The sequence below is a fragment of the Xiphophorus maculatus genome, chromosome 21 (assembly GCF_002775205.1).
Source record: "Xiphophorus maculatus strain JP 163 A chromosome 21, X_maculatus-5.0-male, whole genome shotgun sequence".
NCBI lineage: Eukaryota > Metazoa > Chordata > Actinopteri > Cyprinodontiformes > Poeciliidae > Xiphophorus > Xiphophorus maculatus.
In genome coordinates this window covers 25971565-25984089 of record NC_036463.1, presented here as the reverse complement: position 1 = coordinate 25984089, position 12525 = coordinate 25971565, and the positions used below count along the sequence as shown (strand labels likewise).

General features: G+C 37.2%; 1 protein-coding gene across 4 annotated transcripts in view; it reads right to left on the bottom strand.

Moving 5' to 3' along the window:
* The window catches only part of rps6ka3 (ribosomal protein S6 kinase A3), a 43315-nt gene that overhangs the window by 11151 nt on the left and 19639 nt on the right, over window positions 1-12525 (bottom strand). Inside the window, exon 1 of one of the 4 annotated variants that reach the window (XM_023326193.1) lies at window positions 6103-6544. The exons of 2 other annotated variants lie outside the window; for them this stretch is intronic. In XM_023326193.1, coding sequence (XP_023181961.1) covers window positions 6103-6291 — 189 coding nt within the window. In that variant the 5' untranslated portion in view covers window positions 6292-6544. Of the gene's footprint in view, window positions 1-6102; window positions 6545-12525 lie in introns of those variants that run through there. One more of the 4 variants, XM_023326194.1, reaches the window with a different exon arrangement.

Here is a 12525-nt window from a genome sequence, read left to right as displayed (position 1 = left end):
TTCTCTCGTGTCATTTCCTTCCACTACGGTCATATTTAGAATAAATTAGAATAAATGCACATTTTGAAAAACAAAAGCCTTTGACCAGATGTCCACATATATGGATTAAAACATTTTATTGGTCTGATGTGATATTCTAACCTCAAATATCATGTTTTCATTTGGTGGAAGCAGGAAATTACCACAATAAGCATCTCTTCCTTCTTTTCTCCTTCATTTAAACTTTCTCTAACTCCTCCACTTTTTTCCTTCCTTTTTCCATTATTCACTCATTTCCTCCATTTTTATTAAACATTTATTTCTTCCCCTAACTCTATTTACAGTCCCTTGGAAAAATGTTAATTTTGAAGTAAATCCCCCAAAGCCTGGAAACTGAATTAGAATAAAATCATTTTATTGGCTGCTGCTCCGCCTGGCAGGAATAAATTATCTGTTATGTAAATTATTTCCTTATTTTCCAACCAAAGTCATCCTGATGTGTTAATTTTTAAACTGATCCAGTTTAATTCAGCTTAACCTACACAATAATAACGTTTATTTTCACTTAAAATGTGAATTTGTTCAACCAACAAACAAACTATCTCCATTAATTTCCTCATCCAGACCAGAACTCTTACCATTAAACTTATTTTTTACATTTTTCTCTTCTCTATTTCCAGGTTAAACTTTGAATCAAACAAAAGGAGGATTCTGTTGTTCCCAGTCCAGGTTGATGGATTCCCATTGACGCCTTCATGCGTTTCCTCGTACTGCCTGCTGAGTGCTTCACATTAAAATTAATGTGCAACGATTTTACTGTAAACACAAAACATCAGCCGGATGCACCGATTTCAAAATGTAGACCCAAACCAATATATTTACTGGTGTTATATAGCAATATTTACTGATTTATATTTTATATATCTGTATAAATGTTGGATAAGCCTGACTGCATGATAAATTAAAATTAATTTTGTTTACAGAGACATTATAATCCATTTTATTTACTGTTTAGGTTGTATGCAGATTTTTATTTATTGTTTTTGGTTGTTGTGTTTTATTTTGGATATTTAAAAAATCTTCCAGTTGCAGTGTTATGTTTTCTTTACAAAATGACAGTTTAGCGATATTTGAGAGGGAGAATTATTATTCTATTATCAATATATTACTTGAAAAAGTAAGAAAATAAACATTTCCTAAAACTCAGTAACATTATTCCTTTAGTGAACTTTTAATCATTTGTATTAAATGAAGAATCTGCAGGAAATTAATCACTTCCAGCATCAACATGTGAAAATCTCAAACCTTTTTACTAAAATGATAATAAATACGGTGCAGGGCTGAACTGGGATTATTGTTTGGATTAATTGATTAGTAACTGGATTGCAAAAGGTGATTAATAAGAGATTGTTTTTTCTTCACCTGCCAGTAAAACATATTTTCCATCTTAAATGCAAAATGATCAGATTTTTGGTAGTTTTAATTTAATACAGTTTAGAATATGTTGCTTTTTGGAAAATGTTTTTTTTTTTTGGTTTTGGTTTTTTTTGCTTTGTGGCGCCAACTTGCTCCGCGTGTCGACTGCGAGCAATTAATCGATTATTTCAATAGTCAATTGATCATGATTAATCGTTTCGGTCTTAATTAGACATAAAACATTTTGACACCATAAAAAATAACAACGCAGTTCGTGTTGCTTCTCTACTTCAATTAAACTACCCACAATCCAACACTGCGTCACTGTCACATGACCAAACAAACAAAATCGGACCAGTGCCACTTAGCCTGGTTCCGATGTGTTGAAATCTGCATGCAACACTCAAACAACAAGGTCAGAGCAGGTTGTATCCGATCAATAAAAGGTGATTTAGCAGCTGAGCCATTACTGATCGATTTCTGAACTCGTTTTTCATCGTTGGAGGATTCCCAGCAGGGTGCGGCTGAGCGCCGTCGTCCCTCCAGGGTTTCGTCCTGAGCTGCAGAAACATCCAGGAGCGATCAGATGTTTTGCTCTCCGTTTCATGTGAGTCACAGGTTTCCCGCCTGTTCGTCATCCAAACAGCAGGAAATCCCGGTTGTCATGGAGACGCCCTGAAACCTGCTGCAGTCCAGAAACACTGAACAACCTCCAACTCCTGCTAAGGATCCTGAACTCACCAACCAAACAGGTAAATAAACCGGCATCCCCTTCATCTGCATACCTGCAGCTCCCAGGTGGGCGACCTGCCAGCTGCCAGGTGCCCCAGTGGATTCTGGGTCCTGCAGTCCTGAAAACGTCTCAGCTTCTGTGGCGCCAACATGCTCCGAGTGTCGACTGCGAGGCGGCAGGACGGAGCCGGCGCTGCCTCTCTCTCTCTCTCCCTGAGACAACGCCTCCCTCTCTCTCCTCCTATCTTTATTTGAACTGTTCTCACCTCTCCCTTCCTGTTTGCACCTCTTCATCTCTTCATTAGCGGTTTTTGTTCCCCAACGGGAAGCTGTGCAGCAGAAATCTCCAGTTTCTCTGGTAAATTAGATTCAAACTCAAATCCACTGTTAAAAGTGACCAATTATGCTTCATTGAACAGGTTAGGATGCGTCTGTGGCCTATACAAATCATTTTCAATACACTTTTTGCATAAAATCATTCTTTGATAATGAAACTTTAGTCTACTTTCAGAATGACCTCTGTCACTTTAAATCCAAATAAGCTGCTGCTAGCCACGCCCCCCAACTCAACTCCATGTGAAAATGGCAGCTAACAGATGCGCAATTACACAACCATACATCTTTGAAAAGGAGAAGTAAAGCAACAACAAAACTCTTGTCTTTTCCAGCAGCCATTGTACAGTGCATACAGCGGTAAAACAAGCTGACCAAACGTGCTGGAACTCTGCTGAGTTTTAGTGAACTCTTGATCATTTGAAGCATCTGCAGCTAAAAAATACTTCTAACATGTCAAAACCTTCTGCTTGACTGAACATCAACACTTGGTAATATGAATATCAACCCTTTTGATTAACTGATTAATAATTAAATAGTAAAAGGTGCTTAGTAGGATTTTTTTAACAATCTGAACCAGGTGAAGCTAAAACTGCAGATTGAGGAGTTTTGGGTCGAACAGATTTACAGACAAAAGTTTTTTTTATCTTAAATGCAAAATGTTTATATTTTCTGTACAGTTTTGGCTTAATTATTGCTCTGAATGTGTTGCTCTTTCAGCAAATTACCTTTTTTGTCTGAAAAACTAACAATTAATCGATTGCTAAATCAGTTGACAATTATTTCAATAACCGGTTTGTAGGTTATTGACATAACTGATTAATCAGTCCTGATCTAAATTATTATTTTTTATGTTATTCTCCATTGTATTTGGGATAGGATGACACATTTCCATCCAAAATCATGACATCACAGACAAAAGCAGCTCCAGTTTCCATAAAAAGATTATGCAGCTAAACATTTAATTTGCGCTGCATGTAATTAGCTTCAGAAGCAACACGGCTCCGACTGAACCGACCGCGCACCTGAACCACACAGCAGCTGATAAAAACAGACTCTGGACGGTTTGTCTGCGCTTGGAGGGCTGACAGGTTTCTGAATGTTGACATTTCAAATCATGGCTTTGTGTTGCGTGTGTGTGTGTGTGTGTGCGTGTGTGTGCGTGTGTGTGTGTGTGTGTGTGTGTGTGTGTGTGTGTGTGTGTGTGTGTGTGTGTGTGTGTGTGTGTGTGTGTGTGTGTGTGTGTGTGTGTGTGTGTGTGTGTGTGTGTGAGTCAGATCACAGATGGAGGATCAGAGCCGAAGTGACAGGATGCTCATGTAGCACCTCCTGATTACAGGAATAAAAACTGAAAGTCCTGCACCTGTTTCTGCAGAAACTGCACGAAACAGCGGACTCAGGTACGGCTCACCTGCGTCCGCCCACACCGGGATCTAACCTGCAAATTTATGGTGCAAAATGATAAAAATTAAGCAATCAAAACCAAAAACTGGCAGCAGTTAATTTTTTCCATTTTTTCCAGCTCCTCTGCTGACTGATGGATCCTGAGTCACAGTTATGAAAAAAAAGGTAAAAAAGTTTTTTGTTGGTTAAACAAATAGAAAAGTTGCCCTTTAGTCACTGAATCATGAATAAAAACCTGGCAACATCAAATTTCTCATAAATCAGCAGGAGATCAGTGAGATAAAGCAGAACTGGACTGGAGCAAAAAATTAAAAACACAAATAACTGAAAGCCCTGATTAAACCGGCCAAGACAAGACAAAAAAATAAACTAAATAACACAAATACATAAAATTAACCAAGAAAAGATATTCAAAAATGAACCTACATATAAAAATACAAGATGAGATAAAATAAGCTAAGTTAAATTAAGCCAAAAGATTAGCCAAGCAAAGCTACTAAATTAGATAAAATGATGTAATAATATTAACCCAGATATAAAAAGGTGCAAAAGGATAAAATAAACTGCAAAATTAACTAACAGAATATAAAAATATACAACAAATTAAATACAAGACAAAGATATATTAATAAGATTTTACAGGCAAATCTTAAAACAAGATAAGCATAGATAATCTTAGGTTAACTAAAAACCTCAGATTAGCTAAACTAAGCACAAATATACTAGAATAAGACAAGGTTTGTTTAATTTAAACAAATATTGTTGGAGCTAAAATAAGAAAAACAAACCAAGTAAGACAGGATTACCAAAGTTTACTACAGTAAACTGCGATAAATTAAGCTTAAACTAAATAAAATAAGCTAAAACAGCTCAAGATAATCAAGTTAAAGTAGTTTTAATCCATAGTTCTTCATGCTTCTTGGTTCAAAAACCCTGTAAAGAAACGGCGCCTCGTGTTTTTGTGACTAACTCACAGGAACAAAGAGCCTAAACATCCTCAACACACAACTGGACCAACCCTTGAATTTACGAGCCTTTTTATGCCTGAATGATTCATATGTGAGAGAGATGTTCCTTCACAACCAAAACAAAAACATTCCTCTGAACGCCGCCCAGACCTGCACTGGAAACCAGTGAAAAACTGCAGAAGTCCAAGGAAAACTCGAATTGAAGCCTCAGAAACTTGGAGAATTCCCGATGAAGAAAAACAAAGGAGAAGAAATTCCTTTATCAGTCAGAAAATTCAACTAAACGACTAAATTTCACTGTTTGTTACCAACTGCAACCTAAAAATCCAATATGGTTTTAAATAAATAAAATATTTCCTGTTTTTATCTTTGTTCTGATGAGTCAAAGTCCATATTTCCTTTATTATGTGACTCAGGTGATAATTTCTGACAGGTTGGCTTCACATCTGTTCACTGTGAGATAATATAATTATAATTAAGAGGCCATGTGAGCAAATTCAATCAGCTGAGCAAAAATCCCCAGTGGAAACATTACGGAGCAATAATATTAAATCAACACAAACCGTGAGCCGATTTTTATCCTCTGAGCAAACAGAGATAACGACGTTTCTGCAACAAACCGGGAAATATCACCAACAACAGAAACACTAAATACTATTTAACATGTAAAGAAAACAACAAGAACTAGAGGTTACAGAAAGAGCTGCTGCGTTCTGTAGGATAAGAAGGAAATTCCTGTTTCCAGATTATTAATTATCCGTTTATTCACCGTGTTTGCAGTCAGATTATTTACCTTTTGTTACAGGTAATCACAAGTTGTAAAGGTTTATTCTGCAAACATGAAGCCAAACAACAGAAATAATCTAACAGAATATTAGTGAAGATAAATCAGTTTATGACATTAACTAAAATTAATCAGATTAAACATTTTTATCTGGGTTGTTTTCTTCTAGGAAGCTTGTTTTGAGTCAATAATTCCTTGATAAAGTTTTAAAAGTTCTGGCAGATTATTTCACTTTAATCCTGGGGAAATTGTTTTTATCTGAAAATGGAACTAGAACTTTTTCATCAATATTAATAAATTATTGACTTCAAACAAGCTCCTATACATCTTGCTGAAAAGTTACATATGAGTTAGTTTTGTCTTGTACTGAGATGTTTGCACTAAAACCATTTGGTAAGGAGTTTTTGCAGCTTAAACCATTCCACCATTTTCTGAGAAACGTATAAAAACAAACATCTGTTAGCGTTAAATCGCAGGATTACTCACAGCCTCACTCAGGGATTCTGGTCCACAACACTCTAAAGCTTTCAGTTTCTCCAGCCCGGGTTTCTCCCAGCAGCCGACGCCGCTGTCCGACCCGGAGGAGAGCAGGAGCCGGCGGAGGGACTTCAGCCGCCTGAGCGCTCTGACCAGGCCGGCGGCGGCGCTGGCGGCGCAGGCGGAGCAGCCGGTCATGGTGCGTCACGGCGGGATCCCTGTCTGAGCCGAGCGAGGTCTCCGGCTGTTGTCAGGACTGCAGCTGTAACCTTCCACCCAGAGTTTCCAGCAGATGTCCTGGAGATCCCCGCTGCCGCTGACCAATCACCAAACACCACGAAGAGCACAACTCCCACTGCAAATTCCCCATCAGCACCGCAAATACCCCAACATGGGAAGGTGGCTATCTATGATTAGAAGGAAGTTTCAATCTCTTATTTACATATAAAAAATAAACAAGCCGACTGTTTGAACTCTAAAGCTTCTTCTAATTCACAGATTAAAGAAAGAACCAAATACTGGTATGACCAGAGTTACTAAAAAGAATCAAGATAAATAAAGAGAAAAACAGCTGGTTTGTTTTTTGGGTTTTCACACCTGATTGTCACATAAAACTGATATGATTGGAGATTAAAACTCCATCATCTGCTCCACCTCCAGCTGCTGTGGTTCTCTGAGTCAAACCAACCTGTTCCCCTCCTGGCCTGTGGGGGCGCTGCACCAAGAACCACTGAAGGAAACAACACAGAAACCTCTAAGAGCAACTTCCTTCTTCACCAGATAGAAACTAAAACATTGACTAACAACAAAGAGACATTTCTCCAGCTATTGCTAGGCTAGTATGTTTGTTTTGGTTGAATTTACCCAGAATGCCCTGCGCTTCGGTCCACTTCCTGCTTCTGGAGCGCTCTCTGGTCTGCTTGGCGTTCACATATGCATTCAGACCAAACCAGAGTTCACTTCAACCGAACCCAGACCGAGGTTCGTAAGCAGACCAGAGTTCAATTAGCATTCACACTTCCCCAAACGAACCGGGCTTTGACTAGGCAAACGCACCGTTTTTACGCTCCTCACCGGTCCAAAACCACAAACTAACCCACGTCTTCTAGCTTGTGGCTGAATATTCAACTGCTCCAGTTGGCAAACTGGTAAAGTTCATTTAAACTGGTTTGGGACTATTTTCCTGTCTTTTTTAAACATCTGGTTCTTGATTTCAGGTGGAAGTGAAGAATCTGACAGTATGCCTGTCATAATTTACTGGATGATTAATTATTGTGATAAACAATAATATTGTTGTTTTAACACCATTAATATATTGATAATGGCAAAATGATGCAAGTTGGACTCAACACTGGAACATCTTTTAAATATCTAGAAAACAAAATGACCAAAAATCATAAATAAAATTCCTAAACAGAATCTATCAAATATTAATTAACATCCATCTTCAAAACTTTATATTTTTGATAATCAAGTGGACAAATTTCATATTATAATAAATATTATACAGCTGTTAATGAAAGGAACCATCTGGTTTTAAAAGCGGTAAAAGAGCTGCTATATAAAGATGTAAAATTACACAAATAAAAATGTTTCACTGCTGTCAAAACTCATTAATTATTCAGACATACTAAAATATAGATAAATAAAAATTGCAGATACTTTTGGTTTCTTGTCAAGAAAACCAGAGAATTTAAATAAAATCTGTTTTTTAGACGCACACTTAATAAAATAACATGTTAAATTTTTAATAACTTTATAAACTAAAATTAAATATTTTATTTTTCCAGCTCCGGTGAAGCAGACGAATAAATCCAAACGCTGACGCAAACCCAGGAACTCAAACATGTTTAAAACTCCCAGCTGATCCCCTACAGCAGAAACACAATGCAGCCCCCCCACCGCCGCGACCTTTGACCCCGCAGGCAGGAAATCCTCCACCTGTCAGCGCCCGTCTCTCCCAAACACAATGTACACAATGCTGCCGACGGTCCGCCTGACGTTTCTTGGATTACCTCCACCTGTTGTCGCCTCGGCTCCCTGTGAACTGGTTTCCACTGGAACCAGTGGGACTCAGACCGCGGACTGGGAGGGAAACTGCTGGTTCTCTAAAACCTGTTATGTAACCAACCAGTTAAATAACAACGTCTTCCTGTTTCTTTGTTCCCTCTGGTTGTATAATATCTGTAATAACGTCTGAAATTCATCAATTATTTTAAAAATTATGTTTTTAAAACTGTCAGGATTTATAAACATCCTTTAAATACCTGACAGAGTTTATAAATTAAGCTTAAACTAGACATTATAGGCATTTATTTACATTATATAAATAAATGTATATAAAATACATTTTAAATTTACGATAAAAAAAACTTCTCTTTCTGTAAAAACGTTTTAGTAAAATCTCCTCCAGTGGCGGTTTTAGCTTCACCCGATTCAGGAATGTTATTTTATTGCAGTTTAAGCAATAATGTTAATTTTCTTTTTATTGTCATTATTTTTTATTTGCATTTTCTAGATATATTTGCAATATTCATTACGAGGTTGAATGAAAAATTTGAACATGACATTTTATCTGATTAATCGTTAATTGAGCGATTAGACTTTAAAAAATGTAATAAATAGTTATTAACATCACTTATTAGCACAGAATATCATGATAAAACTTTATCGCCGAGCCGTATCGGAGCCACAGATATCGGTATCGGAAGTGAAAAAGGTTTATCACTAATCGGGGACGCAAATTAAAAAATAAAATAAATGAACGAAGCGTCCGGAGAAGTTTGAGCGCTGAACTTTATTCACCTGCCAGGAACAAGAGGACAGGAAGCCGACACCACATTCACATCCTTATTAACTCCGGTAATAAAAATAGACGCGGCCGCGACTCGAGCAATAATCCCAAACACACCGACGATGAAGAGGATGAGGATGATGATGTTTATCCTCCAACTCTCTGTTTACGCTGCTGAAGCTTCAACTCCAAAAGCTTTTTCCACTGTTGTTCACAGTTTGACTGTCAGCGGGTCAAAGCATCAACCAAAACGTCGATGTGTGTGTGTGTGTGTGGTGTGTGTGTGTGTGTGCGTGTGTGTGTGTGTGTGTGTGTGTGTGTTGCGCAGCTTCTCCATGGCAGCAGCGATCATGGATTCCATTCCAGACAATCTGCGCCCTCTAAGCCCGTTACGCAATCAAATTAACGGGCCGGATGGTCACCGCACTGACAGACACACAAACGCTCAGGATGTGTCAGGACGGGGGTTCAGATAACACACACACACACACACACACACACACACCCACACACACACACACACACAGAGCGGTGAGTCAAAGCAGGGGAACTCTGAGCTTAATAAAATCGTCCGCTGCTAAATGAGAGCTAAATATCTGAGCTGCTAGTTGGAAACAAAGAAGAAGAAGAGCGCCACCTACAGGAGCAGATTTCCAAATATTTCTATTGAAATACACAAAACATCTACAATAAACTTTACTCAAGATTTAAACTAGTTTTACTTTATTTTCTGGTACTACACTGCAAAAAATAACAAATTTTACAAAGTATTTTTAGTTTCCACTGCAAATAATTCAGTACGTTTAAAATAAAAACAAAACTGATTTACAAGCAACTTTTCTAGTTACAAATCATTTCATTTTAGAGAAAACAAGCCAGCAATTCTATGAAAAATGTAAAAAAGCTTCAACGAAGCTAAAATTGTTTGATTTCTGCAAAAACAGAAATGTTACCAAACAATTTTTTTGTTTTGTTTTTAGTCCAAGTATCTCAAAACACAAAACAAGATGAAACCAACTTATAAGTTACATTTCAGCAAGATATAGACGCTTCTTTTCCTTAATATATAAGATAAATTATTTGTTCCACTGGCAGATTATTTCCTTTAAAACGTGAAAAATGTCTTCATATAATTTAAATAATCTGCCAGATGAACCAGGACTCATTAAAATCAATATTAAATAAATATAAATTACTGACTTGAAATAAGCTCCTATATTTTGCTGAAAAGTTACTTATAAGTTAGTTTTGTGTTATTTTAAGTGAACTGAAATATTTGCACTAGAAACAGAAATACTTGGTGAGATTTTGTGTTTTTGCTGCGTTCATCTAATCATTCTAGATTTTTTTTTTTACGCTTTTTAAAGTTTTCCGTAAAATCTTTGGCTAAAAAAAAATCTACAAAATAAATTTCCATTATTGCTCAGCTGCAGTTCGGTCTCCAGCTAAAGATTACTTCAGTAATCAATTATTCTATTGATTATTTTCACAATTAATCGGATAAAAAATGGTCACATTCTGCAGGTTTTTCATTTAACTGTTTAAGTTTCTCTTGTAAAATATTAGAAATTCATTAAAAGATGAAAATAAAACAATTAAATTCATGTTTTAAACAAGAAAATAAACATTTATAAAAGATGAAAAATCCTTCAGACATGAAAGCTTTAAATTTTTGCATCTTAAATGTAAAATGTTTATATTTTTGTACAGTTTTAGCTTCATTGCTGCTCTGTTGATCTTTTAATCACAAATATAAACATTTTTATCTGTTTGGTGCTAAATGACTTGCAGACGGCCTGATTCTGCGATCCGCTGAGTCAGCCCTCGATCCAGCCTTTTGTCGGCACATGTGAAAAAAAAACTGCACATGTGAAAAATGACAAATTTATGTTTTTACACTGGATTTTATTTTCTCATCATTAACTACAGAAAAGGATGTGCAGGATTTCTAACCTTTTATTTCCATATTGTCTAATATTACTGTATTAGCTGAAAATTCAGGAATAATTTATTCTCCAGGAAGTAAAAGAAGAAAATATGATTCTCTGGTTCAAACTTAAACATTAAAGGAGAGAAGAGAAAATAAACGGGTTCACAGCTAATAAAGGTTTGAAAGTTAAATGTTTTCATCTTACAGCATCAAACTACCGACGCTGTTCAGATAAACTCCCACGTTTTCACTTTAACTGAAGTTTCCACCGAGTCGGAGAAAAACGACGTAAAGGAATAATTTCTGCTTCTTATGAAAGAGACGGAGGAAGACGGAAGATGTGGGAGGAAGAACGAGGAGAGAGAGAGAGGCGGATGTGAGGGCGAACGAGGGATCATTAAGAATGGATGAGGAGGAGCGATGAAGATCTTCATCAATAATTCAAGACTTTGGACAAAAAGATCCTGAATCAGAGCAGAGAGGATTCAGATCCTCCGGTTCTGATGGAACCGATCCACCGCTGGGGACAAACTACCAGAGCTGAAGAGACAAACTACCAGAGATAAAGAGAAAAACTACCAGAGCTTAAGAGACAAACTACCAGAGCTAAAGAGACAAACTACCAGAGCTAAAGAGACAAACTACCAGAGCTAAAGAGACAAACTACCAGAGCTTAAGAGACAAACTACCAGAGCTGAAGAGACAAACTACCAGAGATAAAGAGACAAACTACCAGAGATAAAGAGAAAACTACCAGAGCTTAAGAGACAAACTACCAGAGCTGAAGAGACAAACTACCAGAGCTGAAGAGACAAACTACCAGAGATAAAGAGACAAACTACCAGAGATAAAGAGAAAAACTACCAGAGCTTAAGAGAAAACTACCAGAGCTTAAGAGACAAACTACCAGAGCTGAAGAGACAAACTACCAGAGCTGAAGAGACAAACTACCAGAGCTGAAGAGACAAACTACCAGAGATAAAGAGAAAAACTACCAGAGCTTAAGAGACAAACTACCAGAGCTGAAGAGACAAACTACCAGAGCTTAAGAGACAAACTACCAGAGCTAAAGGGACAAACTACCAGACCTGAATGTTTCAATTGGCATTCTCTGAGAAAAACATTTCCTGTTTTAGTTTCACTTTTGAACCGCTAACGAGCCGCTAACGAGTCAAGCTAACGAGCCGCTAACGAACCGAAGCAACAGGAAGGCCTCCCAGATTCTCGTTAAATATTCAGGCTGCCATGATGAAAAGCCTCCTCCATTTTTTAGCCTCTCTGATCATCTGAAGGTTCATTTTTATCTTTTTATGCCCCAAAAACATCAGTGAAGCCAGGAAGAGTCATTTCCAGAGCTACTTATAGAGGAGTCGATGTTTTAGAGAATAACTTCAGAAATGTTGTAGTTTGCTGACAAATGAACATAAAACACAAAAAACATTTTTTAAAGTCGTCCCTCCAAGCAGCCAGATTTGTTTGGTAGTTTAGCAGCCAGAGGTTTTAATGGTTTTAATGTTTTTCTTTGGACTTTGGCGTTTTGCTCTCATTCTCTGCACCTGACAGCATGAAGCATCGTTTGTCTAACAGACTGGGACAAATTAAGAGTAAAATTAATGCAGATCTTGGATAACGGTCAAGTCTAAAGAAAACGTAGCCATGAAGGCAGATTACAGGAATATTTCACTTCTTGGGAATAAAATAAGTCAAA